Below are 18,455 nucleotides of genomic sequence, written 5' to 3'. Positions count from 1 at the left end.
CAATCAAGACCCGTGTCGGGAAACTTTACCAGTTTACTGACAAATCTTACCTAACCTAACCATGAAGAAAAGTCAGCTGCACACAACACAGGGAAAGAGAACCTAGAAACTGGCTATGCACAAATAATCCGCACAAAGAAGCTAATGAAGTTTCGGTCAGACTTGGACCTAACTAGTTAATAGTCAAACTCAAGACCAAAACGTAGTTATAAGCTTTTCTTATATGCGGGTTATTTGTGTACAAGGCACAGTAATGTGCCTCTTTATTTTTCTAGACGGCTATGGGTTAGGCGTGTGCCCAAACCTCAATTGACAGATTAGTCTCAAAATGAATTTCTGTTAGAGCCAAAACACTTGTCCTGTTGAACTGGGTACTTTTGTAGGGCCCACTGCACCCACCCCTTCAAGGACATTACTATAAGTCCCATAAAGTCACCGAGGTAAAAGCTGCTATAGGGAGCTCGTTACAGCAGCCCTCGCTAAGGTTATGGAGGGCAATCACGGTTGAATCTGGTAAACAGAATAGTCCCAATTTCTTCGATGAAGAGGGGATGACCTCCCCAACATTCAGGGAACCTCCTTGGTCCCCCGCCCCCTTGAGCTTGTAATTCATTCATGAGGAGCACTAAACCAGTTGGAGTCATTATAAAAACACCAAATCCAGGGGTCATACACTGCCAGGGGGAAATTGAGGCTATCACATTCGATCCAAGGAAAGAAACAAGCTTCAATTCCATAACTCAGCCTTCCAGCATTCAGGAATTTCCCTTTCAAGTTTTAAACACTTAGTTATTCCTGAATGGAGCCCATGTTGATTTTAGTCTATCTGGCTTTCCTTCTGTGCCTTTCCGATGTATTTTCTGTGTAACTTATTACTGCACAACGAAGTTAACAGCTAAAGAGCTTTCATTTTTTTTTAGCTGTACAAGCATTGCAGTTACGTGTTAATCTAACTGGCTGACTGCTCTGAAATATAAAGGTTTTGCAGAACGGTCAAATTCCGAAAAATTTTAGTAGTGGAGAATTAGAAATACCTTGATAATTATATAATTTATTAATGCTTAAAACTTACACTCAAAAACTAACATTTTGCAGAGTAAGTAATTCATAAACTAAACTAATAATATCCACTTGCAGAATTTGCTAAAACTTCCCATTTCAATTGAAAGTTTCCAATTACACATTTTAAGAAACCGATACTGAAGCAGTCCCTAAAAAAAATACCAAAATAGTATGCTCTCGTGCAAACATTCCAATTTACCTAAACAGTCTGTCAATAAATTAAACAAAATATACAAAAAATTAAGCTGTATACAATACCAGGTAAAAAAAAAATTAGTAATTTTCATATTGATGTATTACTTTTTCCTTAGTGCTGAGAGTATAAAAATTTACTATAAAGGGATGTACTTGCCAAATGAATTAGCCAATCTTGTAATTTTAGCTTTGCTAGTTACAACTCTCCAGGTACTAGGCAAAGGACGGAAGGTGGTGAGCTGGTTGAATCGAGCCTTGGTGACGAGGAAGCCCGATGATGATGTCCGCACCCACAGCATGCCTCTGGGAACCTCTAACACACGCTCCTCGCCTACCTCTGCAGCATTATAATAAAAGCGCTAAACCATAAGGGTTACTGAGCACAGCAGGGCAAGGAGAGGATGCAGGGGTAAGGCGTAGCAAGAGGGAGAGGGATGATTTAGGTTATGAAGTGCAGCGGGGCATTGGATAGTGCAGGGGTAGAAGGTAGCTAGAGATTAAGGTAGAAAGGACTGAGGAGAGTGCTAGAGGGATTCTCAGAGAGTAATAAATCAGTTACTGTCAAAAAGTCAGTGAAAGAGTCTGGGTTAAAGGAGGGTCCATCAGCAAGAAGTGAAGGGAAAGAAAGGGCAGCAGAGCAGGGACTACATTGGAGGTAAATTCTGCGTGCTTGATAGTGGCCAGTCCAACAGAATGTTGCTAACAGATACTGGAACTTGACAATTCTCACAGAGGAACAGGGCACCTCTCCATGAGATGCCCGTGAGTAAGAAGTGTTGCCGATGGGAAGACGGGAGAGAGTAGTCTCCCAACCTCGACACTGATGACAAGACTGCCAGAAACCTATATTTGGTTTAATAGAATGAAGTCTCTTACGGAGCAGATCAGACCAACGTTGTTGCCATCGGGTGCAAAAGTGGGTAACAATTACAGAAAAATAGTCCATGAATGGAATACCTCTATATGAAACTGGGAGGTCATGTACTGCTGACTGCACAGCAGTGTCTGCCTGTTCATTGCCCTGTATGTCAACATGACCAGGGACCCAACAAAAAAATATTTGTGCTTGCTAGAGATAAAGAGTAACCAAAGTTGTATATGAAGAACTAGGGGGGAGAGCTGTATCAAATTTGCATATAGCCTGTAAAGCACTAAGGGTGTCTGAAACGACCACAAATGGTGACACAGGCATAGATGCAATATGGATAAGTGCTACAAGAATGGCATACAATTCAGCCGTAAAAATGCTAGCCAAGGATATGAAATGTCCTCACATGACACTGGAAATACTGCTGTGAATCCGACACCATCAGAAGACTTAGAACCATCGTTGTACACTGATTGCACGAGAATGAGAGCAGAAGTGGTCGAGAAAAAGAGCAGGAAGCCACCATAGGTAGTTGGGCTTTCGTGCATAGCTGTGGGAAAGAACAGACACGAACAGCTGGAACTTCCCAAGGGGGTAGGGAAAAGTGAAATGCTACATGAACATAGAAAGGTGGTAACTGAAGAGGAGACAAGAGTGAATGTAGGTGGACAGAAAAGGGATGGAGTAAATAGGGGCGACAAACAAATAAATAACATCTACTAACATCTGACTATCCTATATACAGAAGGATTGTGGAGGTTATGAGATCAAACATAATATCGAAGGCAATGAGCATCACGGCTATCAGACAAGGATGGAATATTTGCTTCTGCATAGAGGTTCTCAACAGGGGACGAGCAAAAGGCACCAAGGCACAGACGGAGACCTTGGTGATGAATGAGATCTAACTTAGAGCTGTTGGAGAGGCCGCAGAATAGATTTGGTAACCATAATTTAGCTTGCACAAGACTAGAGTGGAATGCAAATGGAGGAGAGTGGGACGATCTGCTCCCCATGAACAATGTGCAAGAACCTTAGAGAGATTTAGCCGACCATAACAAGTTGTCTTTAAAGAAGAAATGCAAGGTCTCCACGTCAGTAGGATATCAAAGAGCAGGCCCAGAAACATGACCGTATCACATCCCGGAATACATGAACCTCACCTTCACGTCTAGTGAAGGTAATGAATCGGGTTTTCGTACTAGAAAATTTAAAGCCATGAGAAATGGTTCAATGGGAGACTCAGTCAATCACACCCTGAAGGGAGGCTGCTACTAGTCGACAGTCGGCGCCCGAGTAAGCTATAGCGAAGTCGCCAACAAAGTGATGACCAAATATGCAAAGGAAGAATGGAAGGTAGGTCATTTATAGCTAAGAGAAAAATAGTAGTGCTGAGGACACAACCTTGTGGGGCTCCCTCGCCTTGTACAAAGTCCGAGGAAAGCGAGGTGGCAATATGAACCCAAAAATGTCTATTGGACAAGAAAGCAGCAATAAAGTTTGGTAGATAACACAAAGGCCTAAGGAGTGGGCTTGGGCCAGAATGTTATACCTCCAAGTGGTGTCATATGCCTTCTCTAGATCAAAAAAGACCGCAAGGACAGTGTAGTTGTTAGCAAAGGCATTTCGAATATATGTATCTAAGTGAAGCAAGGGGTCTAAAGTAGAGCAGCCTTTGCAAAAGCCATATTGGTGAGGTGAAAGGCTACCGTGTCTCTCCAAGAACCACATCAGACGTCCATTCACCAATCGTTCCATCACCTTGCAGACAACACTGGTCAGGGCAATGGGACGACAGTGAGAGGTGCCAAGCCCTGAGACACCTGGTTTGCAAAACAGTAGTACAACCGCCAATTTCCAGTCTTGAGGGAGAACCCCTTGCTCCCATATTAGATTGAAAAGATGTAAAAGAACGGGAAGGGCCGTAGAATGGAGGTGTTGTAGTATACTGATGTGGATATTCTCAGATCCCGTTGCCGATGGCTGGCAAATGGAAAGTGTGGACTCCAATTCTAAGAGTAAAATGTACGTTATACGGCTCCAACCCATCAGAAGAGAAATTTAAGAGCAATTGCTTTTTGGTAGGTTTAGATGCAAGAAATGAGGGACAGGTGAAGTCCTCGGGAGATGTGAACAAGATAGTTCCCAATTTCTGTGGCAACTAAGGGTTCTACGACATCAACTCCAGCAACCCGCAAGACTGGGTCCAGAGTGTACTTGCCCCACATTTTTTGCACCTTTTTCAAAATCGCACACGTAGGGGAAGACAAGGTAATGGTAGACACGTAGTCTCGCCAACAAGTGCGTTTAGCGTCATGGATGACGTGGCAAGCAACTGCCCTTGCCTGCTCAAAATCCAACAGACGCTCCGTGGTATGGTTATATCGATAACGGCCCTGCATAGCATGTTTTAAATGCACTGCACAGGTGCATGTAGGAGACCACCAAGGTACACATGCCTGAGAATGCCTACCCAAGGTTTGAGGGATTGAACGCGTTGCTGCAGTTAGGACTAATGTGAAGAACTGGTGCACTAGTTCATCAATAGACGACAAAACAAGGTCTTCGCAAGATGGGAGTACAAGTCTCAATCTGCTTGAGCAAATTGCCAAGGAGGACTAAGAAACGGTCAGGTATATGTAGTAGAAGTAAGAGGGATAGGAAAGCGATCAATATCATGTAAATTTGGAAGAACAGACCACATGAAATCAAATGCAATGGGCGAGGAACAGATTGAAAGATCACTGCAGGAGAGAGTGCGAGTCGAAATGGGTACGAGCACCCATATTTAAATTATTATTATTATTATAATCAAAAAGAAGCGCTAAGCCACAAGGGCTATACAGCGCTGCAGGGTAGGGAAGGAAGCGAGGGTATTGGATGGCAGAAGGGAGGAGGGATGATCAGTAGGTTACAGAAAACAGCGGGGCAGGGGATAGTACGGGGGTAGGGGGTAGCAAGAGATTGAAGTACAAAGGGCTGAAGGTATCAGAATTTGTGAAGTCAGTCAGTTGTTGTCAAAAAGTCAATGAGAGAGTCTGGATGAAGGGTGGGTCCATCAGCGAGAAGGGAAGGTAAAGAGAGAGCAGCAGAGCGAAGACGACGACGGAGGTAAATTCTGCGTGCTCGTTGATAAAGTGGGCAGTCCAACAGAATGTGGCTGACTGATAATGGAACTTGGCAATTCTCACAGAGAGGAGCAGGGCGCCTCTCCATGAGATATCCATGAGTAAGACGAGTATGGCCAATGCGAAGACGGGAGAGAGTAGTCTCCCAACCTCGACACTGGTGATAAGAAGACGGCCAGTAACCTATACTCGGTTTAATAGATTGAAGTTTGTTGCCGAGCATAGTAGATCAACGTTGTTGCCAACAGGTGTGAAGTTATGAAGATATTGCAGCAAAATAGTCCGTAAATGGAATACCTCTACATGAAACTGGTAGGTCATGTACTGCTGACCGCGCAGCAGTGTCTGCCTGTTCATTGCCCTGTACGTCAACATGACCAGGGACCCAACAAAAAACAATATCTTTATGCTTGGTAAAGATGCAGCGTAGCCAAAGTTGGATACGGAGGACTAAGGGGTGAGGTGTATCAAATTTCTGTATAGCCTGTAAAGCACTAAGGGAGTCTGAGACAACCACAAATGATGACACAGGCATAGATGCAATACGGATAAGTGCTGTAAGGATGGCATACAATTCAGCAGTAAAAATACTAGCCAAAGATAGTAAATGCCCTTGTACGACGCTGTCCGGAAACATTGCTGCGAATCCTACGCCGTCAGAAGACTTAGAGCCATCTGTGTACACAGCAATGGCATGAGAATGAGAGTGAAAGTGGTCAAGAAAATGAGAGTGGGAAGCAACCGTAGACAGTTGGGCTTTCGAGCAAGGGAGAGAGAAAGAACAGACTCGAACAGCTGGAACTTCCCAGGGGGGTAGGGAAAAGTGAGATGCTACGTGTACATAGAAAGGTGGTAATTGAAGAGAAGACGAGCGAATGAAGGCGAAGAGAGAAGGGACGGAGTAAACAGGGGCGGCGAACAAATAAAGAATGTCTACTAATATCAGTGACCATTCTATAAATGGAAGGATTGCGGAGATCATGAGAGCGTACATAGTAGCGAAGGCAATGGGCATCACGGTGATCGGATAAGGATGGAACGTTCACTTCTGCATAGAGGCTCTCGACAGGGGAAGAGCGAAAAGCACCAAGGCATAAACGTAATCCTTGGTGATGAATGGGGTTAAGGCTAGAGAGAGTAGTAGGAGATGCCGCTGAATAGATCTGGTCACCATAATCAAGTTTCGATTAGATAAGGGTGGAATGTAGGCGAAGGAGGGTTCGACAATCAGCTCCCCATGAAAGATGAGCAAGGGTTTTAAGGAGGTTCAGCCGGCTGTGGCAAGTTGCCTTCAGAGAGGTAATGTGAGGTTTCCAGGATAACCTACGATCAAAGAGGCGGCCCAGAAACTTGACTATCACGTTCAGGGATACGGGAGCCATAGAGGTACAAAGGATGATCGGAGATGACAGAGTGTCTAGTGAAAGTAATTTGGTGGGTTTTAGTGCTGGAAAATTTAAACCCACGTGTGGTGGCCCAATTGGAAACATGGTCGACTGCATGCTGGAGAGAAACTGTAATAAGGTGACACTCAGCGCCTGCACAGGCAATAGCGAAGTCATCAACATAGAGTGATGACCAAATATTTGATGGAAGACTAGAGGCCAAATCATTAATAGCAAGGAGAAAAAGTGTTGTGCTCAGAACACATCCCTGGGGGACACCTTCAGCTTGGATAAAGTCCGGGGAGAGCACATTATTAACCCGAACACGGAAATGCCTGTCAGTTAAAAAGTTCTTAAGGAAGGATGGTAGATTGCCTCGAAGGCCTAAGGAGTGGGCTTGGGCTAAAATATTATACCTCCAAGTTGTGTCATATGCCTTCTCAAGTTTAAAAAATATGGCAATAACTGAGTGGTTATTCGCAAAGGCATTACGAACGTACGTATCCAAGCGTAGTAAGGGGTCTATGGTAGAACGTCCCTTACGAAAGCCATATTGACGAGTGGAGAGACTGTTGTGTGTCTCTAAATACCACACTAAACGTCTATTTACTAGGCATTCCATCACTTTGCAAACTGCACTGGTAAGAGCAATGGGACGATAGTGGGAGGTTTCATGTCCCGTAGTGCCTGGTTTGCGGAAAGGGAGAACAATGGCGGATTTCCACAACTGTGGAAGAACACCTTGTGACCAAATAAGATTGTAAAGGCGTAATAGGACTGCAAGGGCTGACTGATGTAAATGTTGTAGCATACAAATATGAATGTCGTCGGGCCCAGCTGCTGATGATCGGCAAGCTGAGAGTGTTGCCTCCAGTTCTTGAAGTGTAAAAGGCACATTATACTGTTCTTCTCTGAGAGAAGAAAAGTCCAAGGGTGCTAACTCTCTGGCAGACTTTGAGGAAAGAAATGAGGGGCATAGATGGAGTCCCTGAGAAATACGGACCAGATGATTGCCAATTTCATTGGCAACATCTAGTGGGTTTGCTATATCAACACTGGCAACCCGCAGAACAGGAGCCGGGTCAGGAGAATATTTACCACTCAGTTTTCGTACTTTTTTCCAGACTGCACTCATAGAGGAAGCAGAGGTGATGGTGGAGACAATCTCGCCAGCAATTGCGTTTAGCATCACGGATGACACGGTGAGCGATCGCACGCTTCTGCTTAAATTCAAGAAGTCTCTCTGTGGTTCTATTGTACCGGTACCTGCCCCATGCAGCGCATTTCAAACGTACTGCACGAGCACAAGCAGGAGACCACCAAGGCACGCATTTCTGAGAATGCCTGCCCGAAGTTTGGGGTATAGAATGAGAAGCTGCGGTTAAAACGGAGGACGAGAAGAGGTATAAAAGCTCATCGATGGAGGACGAAGAAGGAACCTCTCTAAAAACAGTTAGGTGTGAGTAAAGGTTCCAATTTGCCTGATCAAATTGCCAGCGTGGGATGCGAAGAGGTGGTGAATATGAAGGGGAAGTAAGAATAATTGGGAAATGATCGCTGTCATGTAAGTCCGGAAGAACAGACCAAGTGAAGTCTAACGCGGCGGAAGAAGAGCAGACAGAGATCGATGCAAGAGAGAGTGAGTCGAAGGATCAAAATGTGTGCGAGTACCTGTATTTAAAACATGGAGGGGGTGGGTGGCAAGAAAAGCCTCTAACTGAATGCCACGGGAATCACAGTGAGACCCCCCCAGAGGAAATGGTGGGCATTAAAATCACCAAGTAACAGAATCGGTGGTGGTAATGACGAAACAACAAAGGCAATATCCGTAATAGATAATGCCCGAGAAGGAGAGAGATATAAAGAACAGAGCGTATACCACCTATGCAAGTGGATACGGGCTGCTGTGTAATGCAGCGAAGTACGAACAAATAGCTGATGGTACGGAATATCAGTGCGTAGAAGAGGGGCACTTTCATTAAAGGTCCCATCAGGAAAAGGATCTGAAGAATACAATAAATTATAGCCTGAGATGGGAGAGATAACAGCAGAGTGTAATTTTGGTTCCTGTAAGCAAACACCAACAGGGGAAAACTGGGAGAGTAACATCTGAAGCTCACCCCGATTACCCGAGGCCACGTATATTCCACTGTAAATAGGCCATGATTGGCAATGATAAAGATACCTGAAATCCGCAGGTAAGGGTTCCTACGGACTAGAGGGGTTAGAAAAGTCCACATGCGGAGGCAGTGGAAAACGTTCAAGCAGCGAAGGAACGGTGCGCTGTGAAGAAAGGAGTTGCACAGATGGAGTAGAGGAGAGAGAAGGAGCGGAGGGTGGATCAGTGTCCATTGATGGTTTGATCTCTGCAATATATTCAGAGATTGCTTCAAGTGTTTCAGAATTCAGAGACGTCGTATGGGAGACAATATTGGAAATGGTAGGGGGAGGATGAGTAAAGATTGGAACTGTAATGGACTGTACCAAGGTAGGGGGGGATGGAAGGGTGGAGGGAACTGGAGAAGCGTGGAAGGGGACAGAAGAGGCAGAAACCTGGGAGGTGGCAGAAGAGGAAGAAACTTGGGAGGGAACAGGGGAGGAAGGTACAGTACGAGGAGGAGGGTGAACCTCTACACTTGTAACAGAGCCAGTGAGAGGGGGAGAACCAGGTACAGAGACAGGGAAGGGAAAATGAGGAGGTGGAAGATGGGTAGGAGGTGTTAACAGACCTTTTTTTGACTTTTGAGAAGTAGAGGGACGATTGGGAGGAGGTGTCATACGAGATCTCGTCGCTACTGAGGCTTGTGAGAGAACACGAAGAAGCAAGATCAGACTGAGACGTTGAAGTAGGGACGTCTGAGCCGAGGACAGCAAAAGAATTAGCTACAGGAGTGACTATGGGAGAGGTAACCACAGAGGTGGGTGCAGAAGATGGGATACCAGAAGTGGGGGGGACGTTTTGAAACACGGGAATAAGAAACACGAGGTAGTCTCCCTTGGAGGCGGAGATGAGAAACTGCCATGGCATAAGGGAGACCTTCTGCCTCTTTGAGGTAACGGATTTCCCGCTCGTTTAAGTAGACTTGACAACAGCGAGAGTACGAAGGGTGAGCCTCATGACAATTAAGGCAAGAGGGAGGTCGATTGCAAGACATATTAGAATGGTCATCGGCACCACAGACTGGGCATTCGGCGATAGATCTGCAATATTTCGCTGGATGGCCAAATCGCCAGCAATTTCTACACTGTTGCGGTGTAGGGATCACCTTTCGAACTTGTAACCGATGTCCTGCTACATAAACTGAGGATGGGAGTTCACGGCTGTCAAAAGTTAAACGAGCCACATTGCTAGGGTATCGTCTCCGCCCGCGGGCAGGAAGAACGTAAGTGTCTACCTTGAGGATTGGGAGATCTTGGAGTTCCAGCTGTTCAAGAATGTCAGTGCCACATGTTTGGAAATTTTGTTGAACTATGGTATGGGGCAGAATGATGGTACCACTACAAGAATTGAGGGAATGATGCTTTTCAATAGTTACAGGAACAGTATCGATATGGGAAAGACGAGAAAGCTCATGAGCCTGGGTAGCATTCTGTACGGTGACGATGCGCGTACCGCTCTTAAGAGCATGAAAAGAAATATCTTTACCAACATGGCGTAGGAGTGCCTTGCCAATACTGTGGTCAGAAAGATAGGCAGTAGAGGAAGTCAGTCGTAAAGTGAAGAATTTAGTCCATTGTGCAGTCTGAAACTGAGCGTGGAAAGGTAGTGAAGGACGTGTCGATCTTTTCTGAGAAGAACGAGAAGGTGGAGAAGTATCATCAGCAGTTAATTGTCGTTTAGGCGTGGGACCAGAGTTGGTCCGACGTGGAACGGGCCGGCGATTCGAAAATTGCTGCACCGTAGAGGGAGAGGCTGGAAGCATAGTCAGAGGAGAGCGAAGGTCAGATAAATCGAAGGAGTCAGTCGAGGCCTCAGTACCTGAAGCGGGTGAGGAAACAGCACCGGCAAGAGGAACAGAGGCATGAGGAGTGTCCGAAGAGTGGTCCAAAGACGAGGCAGGGTCAGAATGGGGTGCGGTATCAAGAAGGGGCCCGGGGGTAGCAGGTTCATGGACTAGGGCTGCCATGGTTAGGTTACTTCTTTCTTTTTGTTTTTAAGAAAGAAAAGAAAAGAAAATAAAAATAAAAAAATAAAAAAAGGGGGGACCGGGGAGGGATAGTTCCTAGGAGGAATGAAAGGGCCAGAAATCTCCCTCCGCGCCCAAGAGAACCTCAGCACCGCAAGTAGCGCAGATGCAGCATGGAACCCGTGCCATACCCTACCCATCATGCCAGTAAACCGGCAATCCAGGATAGCAACCTCACATCTGCCGAGCTACCTCGGTGGACAAAAGAGAGGGCGGCCGGAAATCCGCCACAAAGCATACCTCCTTCGGCCACCACCCCCGGAATCTGAAAGGTGGCTTCCAGAGATACACCCGTCGCCCGAGACACCCAAAGCCACCCTCCGGGATACCGGAAAGGGATCAGGACATCCCCAGGCAATCCAGATTCCACGGCAAACTACGCCACCGCCAAGAACCTCAATGGAATGGGATGGGCCCCGGTACCCTTTCCCCTACCTAGGAACTAGCATGCCTGTGGGAAAAAAAAAAAAAAAAAAAAAAAAAAAAAAAAGGGAGGGGCAAAAGGGAGGGGTGGGGAGGAGGAGGAGGAGGGAAGGAAAAAGGGGAGGATGGGATAGGGAACGGGGGATTGGGGGGTACTTAGGTTCGGTCTGAGGAAGTAGACCGACAGGTCTAATTCCTCAGACCAAGAGCCTCTTCACCACGCCAAGGAGCCCCCCCTTGAAGAGGATTTTAGTCCACAGATTTTCCTCATTTGGGCATACCCAAAAACACTTCCCTGTTTTAATACTGCTTGTAGCTAGTTCTTGGATATCTGCACAAAGGGCGTGACACCAATTTCCACAAAAATGACAATTTATCCATGTGGAAGCCCGTTTGTTTGATTGACTGCAGATTATACAGAGCTTCATAATGATTTGAATGGTTGATTTACTGTAATTCTACTAGCAACCTCTTGAATACTCTATTAATAACCTCCTTAAATGAAGCTCTAGCTATTTGTATTTCTATTTCTAACTGTACTTGTATATTGGACAGCTTACCGTGTACGTTCCTGATTTATATTTATTGTTTGTGTTTGATAAGGGCGCCTACAACCCCATCCATTTACAGTCTGCTTTATTGTCCAACGAATCCGTTTGAAACCAGTCAAGGGTTCGGACCAGTCGGGGGTTCGGACCTGTCGATCTGATCTGATCAGTGGGTCACTTATTTAAAACATACTAGTCGGTGATTTGGGCTAACACATGAAGGATCTACTTGAAATTATCTACCCGAGTAATATGCGATTTGATTGATACAAAAGTATAACTTGCGTGTTGAAGAACCGGTGATTTCTGGCAGCTCCTACAATGACGAACGGTCGAGCCTCAACCCTTGTTTATCAATCGCTGTATCTAGCTTTTCTAGTTTTTTTTCGTCTCCACAATAAATGCTATATTATCACTATAGTTGACTGGTGGAAATTTTGGAGGAAGGACGCTTTTTCTGTAGTAATAATTTCTTCTCGTTGTGTATATTGCGACCGCTTGTAACTACAGGTTATATGAAATTCACAGTATACGTCTGGTATTTCAAGAAAAAAAACTAATGAAAGTCACTCCACTAAGTACCATTATAATACTGGTTAGTTGCTACTACAACACTGTTCTGCTATTCACTGGTATCAGTAGATTATATGCGAGTACACTAGCAGGCCAGAAAGATTATTAAAACAGCTGACCACTGTGGTAAGATTCTGGCGACTTCTGGCACCTGCCTCTATAGGCTTATCACTTCATTTACAAATTCACCTGTTTTCAAATGACACTTTAGCCTTTATCATCTATATACTAGGGAGCCACTGTAGTATACACTATGTATACACATTATCAGGGAGACTTTCTTTCCTCTGACAAAGAAAAGTTCAAGGCTGAGGGACTAATTACCTCATTCTCCTGTTCTAGTTTATCCTTTGTATGGACTGATGAAGCCACTGTGTGGCAAAACGTTTCCTCAATAAAGATACCCAAGAGTTGCACATGTGTCTAATTTAACAACAGTACCACTGCAAGAATTAAGAAAAATGTGCTTACAAATGGTGACTGGTATGTTATCTATGGAAGTGATGTGGGAGAGAGCATGAGCTTGCTCTGAATTCTGCGCTGTTATGACATGCGCACCGCTTTAAAGAATGTGGAAGGATATATTTTGGCCAATTCCATGGTCAGAAAGATAATCTGAAAAGAACTTTGTCCATTGCGTAGTCTGGTACCTAAAGGTAGTGTCGAGTAGGTCATTTTTGAGCTATCGATGAACTGTCATCAGCAGGTTGTCTTAGACATTTAGTAGTACTGTGGGTGGTCCGAAAACTGTTGTACCGTATTTGGGGAAGCCGGACACATTGTGAAAGGTGTGCGAGAACCAGTGGCATGAGCAGAATGGGTGACGCTGCAGCACCTGAAGCAGGTGATGAAGCATCAGTGGCAGAAGGTACAGAGGTATGAGAAGAATTGAGAGAATGGACCGACAAAGCCAGGTCAGAACAGGGCATGGGATCAGAAAGGGGTCTGGGAGGAGGAAGGGTTTCACTAGGCAAAGACTCCATAATTAACGTGATTCTTCTGTGATCTTTCTTGCTATTTTAAGAAAAAAAGAAAAAAAAAAAAAGAGGAACACAGGAGGGACAGTTGCTAGGAGGCATGGAGGGGTCAAAAGCTCCTCCCCTCATCCGAGAGTGCCCCGAGCCCACCGGCAGTGAAGATACAGCGTGGAACCCGTGCCATACCCTACCCTTCATGCCAATAAACCAGTGCTCCAGGATAGCAGCCTCACACCTACCGAGCTACCTTGGTGGACAAAAGGGTAGTCAGAAACCAGCCACAAAGCATACCTCCTTCGGCCTCCACTTCCCCCGAACTGACAGGCAGCTTCCGGAGATGCACCCATTACCCAAAGGGCACTTCGCCCACTTCCCAGAAATCTGGGAAGGAAGTAGGGCACTTTCAGACAATTCAGATTCCATGGCAAACCACACCACCCCCAGAGACCTCACAGAGTGTGACGAACCCCGGCATGCCTCCCCCTACCTAGAAACTAATGCCAGAGGGGAGGACCCCCAGAGGCTACAAACAGGATGGGAAACAAGGGGAGTGGGAAAGAGGGGTTTTCCCCTCTTTCCCACTCCTTGTTTCCCATCCCGGGGTATGGGGAGGGTGGGGTAGGGAAGGGAGGATTGGGGAGTAATTAGGTTCAGTCGGAGGAAGACCAAAAGGGCCAATTCCTCAGACCGATAGCCTCTTTACCACTACAAGGAGCATCCCCTTAAAGAGGACCTTTGCAGCAAAATGATCTTCAACGAAGGGGCTTTGATACTAGTGTATGGCTATCCGATTACCTCGCATTCCTCAAGTTTTATGTGACCTCTAATAGTTTTAGCACTTCCCATGAATAACCAACAAACTTAGGACAGTGTTTAATTATGCCCTTAAGAACCTAATTTAACTGACAGTAAAAGTTTTACATGCTCTGAAATATATGAATGATCACTAATCACCTATCAGTATGGGCACAGGAATACCAAGCAAGTCAGTTTTTACAGGAATACATGTACAATGGAAATTATAATAAAGATGCACTAAACCTACAAGGGTCATACAGTGCAGCAAGGCAGGGAGGGGTGCAGGGGTATTGGCTAGCAAGAGGGAGGGGGGATGATTAAAATGTCATGGAATGCAGCAGAGCAGTGGATAGTGCAGGGGTAGAGAGTAGCAAGAGATTGAGGTGGAAAGGGCTGTGAGGAGTGCTGGAGGCATCAGAGTTTGTGCAGTAAATCAGTTGCTATCAAAGTCAACGAATCTGGGTTAAAGGAGGGTCCAGCAGCAAGAAGAGAAAGTAAAGTAAGCACAGTACAGTGGTGACGATGGAGGCAAATTCTGCATGCTCACTGATAGTGGGCAGTCCAACAGAATATGGTTAACCAACTGAAACCGGACAATTCTCACAGTGGAACAGGGCACCTCTCCATGAGATACCCGTGAGTAAGAGGAGTGTGGCCGATGCAAAGACAGGAGACAGTAGTCTCCCAACCTCGACACTGATGACAAGAAGAGGGCCAGGAACCTATACTTGGTTTAATAGAATGTAATTTGTTATGTAGCAGATCAGACCAATAAACCCCTGGCTGCCTTCAAGAGAGCTGGACAGATGCCTAAAGTCAGTGCCAGATCAGCCGGGCTGTGGCTTATACGGACTGCATGCGACCAGCAGTAACAGCCTAGTTGATCAGGCCCTGATCCATCGGGAGGCCTGGTCATGGACCGGGCCGCGGGGGCGTTGATCCCCCGGAATAGCCTCCAGGTAACTTTGTTGCCAACGGGTGTGAAGGTGGGTAGCAATTACAGCAAAATAGTCTGTGAATGGAATATCTAAATGAAACTGGGAGGTCATGTACTGCTGACCGTGCAGCAGTCTGCCTGTTCAGTACCCTGTATGTCAACAGGATCAGGGACCCATCAAAAAACAATATTTGTGCTTGCTAGAGATATGGCATAACCAAAGTTGGATACGAAGAACCAGGGGATGAGGTGCATCAAATATTCTTATAGCCTGTAAAGCACTAAGGGAGTCAAACTACCACAAATGGTGACAGCCATAGATGCAATACGGATAAGTGCTACAAGAATGGCATACAATTCAGCCATAAAAATGCTAGCCGAGCATAATAAATGCCCTCGCACGATGGTGTCTGGAAACAGTGGTGCGAATCTGATGACATCAGAAGGTTTGGAAGCAATGGTGTACACTGCCATGGCAGGAGAATGAGATTGGAAGTGGTTAAGAAAAAGAGAAGCCACCACGGGCAGACGGGCTTTCGTGCATTCAGTGGGAAAGAACAGAAACTGTGGGAACTTCCCAAGGGGGTAGGGAAAAGTGAGACACTACATGAACATAGAAAGGTGATAACTGAAAAGACAAGAATGAATGTAGGCAAAGAGAGAAGGGATGGAGAAAATAGGGGCGATGAACAAATAAAGAACGTGACTATCCTATATATGGAAGGATTGTGGAGGTCATGAGTGAACATAATATCGAAGGCAGTGAGCATCACAGCGATCGGTCAAGGATGGAATATTCGCCTCTGCAAAGAGGTTTTCAACCAATGAACAGCAGAAAGAACCGAGGCATAAACGTTATCCCTGGCGATGGATTTAAGGCTAGAAAGAGTTGCAGGAGAGGTCGCTGAATATATCTGGTAGCCATAATAGTTTCAATAAAATTAGGGCTGAATGTAGTCGATGGAGAGTTCTATCAACCCTCCATGAAAGATGAGCGAGGGTTTTAAGGAGGTTATGCTAGCTGTGACAAGTTGCCTTCAGAGGTAATGTGAGGTTTCCATGATAACCTACAAACACAAGGCCGAGGAACCTGACCATATCACGTTCTGGGATATGCAAGCCATATCGGTACAATGGATGATCAGAGATGACAGAAAGTTTAGTGAAAATAATCTGGAGAGTTTTAGTACTAGAAAATTTAAACCCATAAGTAGTGGCCCAGTTGGAAACACTGTTGACTGTTTGCTGGAGAGAAACTGCAATGAGGTGACAATCAGCTCTTGCACAAACTATAGCAAAGTCGTCAACAGAGTGATGACCAAATATTAGATGGAAGAATAGATGCCAGATAATTTATAGCAAGGAGAAAAAGGTGTTCAGAACACATATGTATAGTCTGCAGTCAAACAAACAAATGGGCTTCCACATGGATAAATTGTCATTTTTGTGGAAATTGGTGTCACGCCCCTTGTGCAGATATCCAAGAACTAGCTACAAGCAGTATTAAAACAGGAAGTGTTTTTGGGTATGCCCAAATGAGGAAAATCTGTGGACTAAAATCACAAGGGTATTAAAAGAGGATAACATCAAAGCTGCTTTCATAGACAACCTGGAAGCTTTCTACAACAGATGGGAACATAAGTCTGGGCTGAATGGTACTGCCCTTGATACTGGCCATGTAGTCAGAAACTGTAAGGCTGGAGGCGATGTCCTGGTAGTCAGTAAATGTGGGGCAGATAGTGCTGTCCTGGGAGATAGTAATGAAGCTGGAGGTGCTGTCCTGGGAGACAGTAATGGTGAAGCTGGAGATTTTGTCCAGGTAGGCAGGAATTATACGCAGGAATGAATACATATAAATGACCTCATAGGGGACAGGAGCCGTAGTGGGGAAACAAGTGTAGTCAAAGATAAGATAAAACCAATATTGCAAACTAGCAATACCACAGGAAATAGCAAACAAGAGGACTCAACTAGCAATAGTGAGGATATATTACCAAAAACAACTGGTGGGAGCTCCATTGTTGGTGCTAGGGAAGATAGGAATAAGACAGGGAAACATGCACCAACAGGGAATAGTCACAGAAACCCAAGGCAAACGGAAACCAAGCCTGTGCACATACTATGCACTTGGTATCTGCAGACATGGGAAATCTGGAAAAACAGACGGGACGTGCAACTATGACCACCCTAGAAAATGCCATGCCCATATGACAACAGGAAAATGCAAACTCCCTTCCTGTAAGCTTTTTCACCCTGAAATGTGTACCTCTTCAGTACAGGAAAGACTGTGCTATAACTTAAATTGCCAGGCACACCATCTAAAGGGTACAAAAAGATACAAAACATCCAGGCCATGGGAAAACCTGGGTAGCCCAGCCACTCAAGAGGGAGAGGTTTTTTAGTGCCAGGAACGAAAAAAAACTGGCAGGAAATGGCAGAAATCGTACACCAAATCCAGTCATTCCTGGAGTGGAACCACAGTCGATGGCCTCCACTCCAAACCAACAGATACAGATACTAATGCCAGAAAAAAAATCCCCCCCCAGTACCAACAATACCACCAGTCCGATGACATTCTTCTTTGCAAATATACAGGGTCTAAAGCCAGAAACAAACAAAATACCTTTCATCCGTGGACTGCTTGCAGAGGCAAAGGCAATGTTCGCGGCTTTCACTGAGACCCACATAAAGGATCACTTGGACAACGAAATATGGATCCCAGGTTACAACCTATACAGACGTGACAGAGTGAACAGGCAAAAGGGGGGGGGGGGAGGTTGGCCTCTACATTGCAGAGTCGCTTGTTTGCGCAGAACTGCTAAATGCCTCAAATGATGTAGTGGAAGTTTTAGCAGTAAAGGTCGAGAACCAAAACCTAGTCATTGTGGTAGTCTACAAGCCTCCGGATGCAACATCCCAGCAATTCCAGGAACAGCTGTTAAAAATTGACCACTGTCTGGAAAATCTTCCAGCTCCTGCACCCAACATCTTGCTCCTGGGGGATTTCAACTTAAGGCACCTAAAATGGAGGAATATAGCAAATAATATTGTTGCAGTAATAACACCAGGAGGCAGCTCTGATGAAAACTCACACTCACACGAGCTTTTAAATCTCTGCACAAAATTCAATTTAAACCAGCAAATAATAGAGCCTACTAGACTGGAGAATACACTAGACCTCATCTTCAATAACAATGATGATCTGATAAGAAATGTCACCATATCAAAAACAACATACTCAGATCATAACATAATTTAGGTTCAGACATGTATGCGCGGAGCCCCAGACCGACATAATGAGACTAGTCACGAGGGAGCATTCACCAAATTCAACTTCAATAACAAAAACAAAGTGGGACCAAGTAAACCAAGTC

General features: G+C 45.3%; 1 protein-coding gene across 1 annotated transcript in view; it reads right to left on the bottom strand.

The window, feature by feature from the left end:
* Positions 1-1,035: 1,035 nt before the first annotated feature.
* LOC128685379 (uncharacterized) overlaps positions 1,036-18,455 on the bottom strand; it is a 52,263-nt gene continuing 34,843 nt past the window's right edge. Inside the window, exon 3 of the mRNA XM_053771888.2 lies at positions 1,036-1,594. Coding sequence (XP_053627863.1) covers positions 1,395-1,594 — 200 coding nt within the window. The 3' untranslated portion in view covers positions 1,036-1,394. The remainder of the gene's footprint in view (positions 1,595-18,455) is intronic.

This window comes from Cherax quadricarinatus, chromosome 8 (genome assembly GCF_038502225.1).
Source record: "Cherax quadricarinatus isolate ZL_2023a chromosome 8, ASM3850222v1, whole genome shotgun sequence".
NCBI lineage: Eukaryota > Metazoa > Arthropoda > Malacostraca > Decapoda > Parastacidae > Cherax > Cherax quadricarinatus.
Note: the sequence above shows the minus strand (reverse complement) of the source record. Positions and strands in the feature narration are given on the sequence as shown.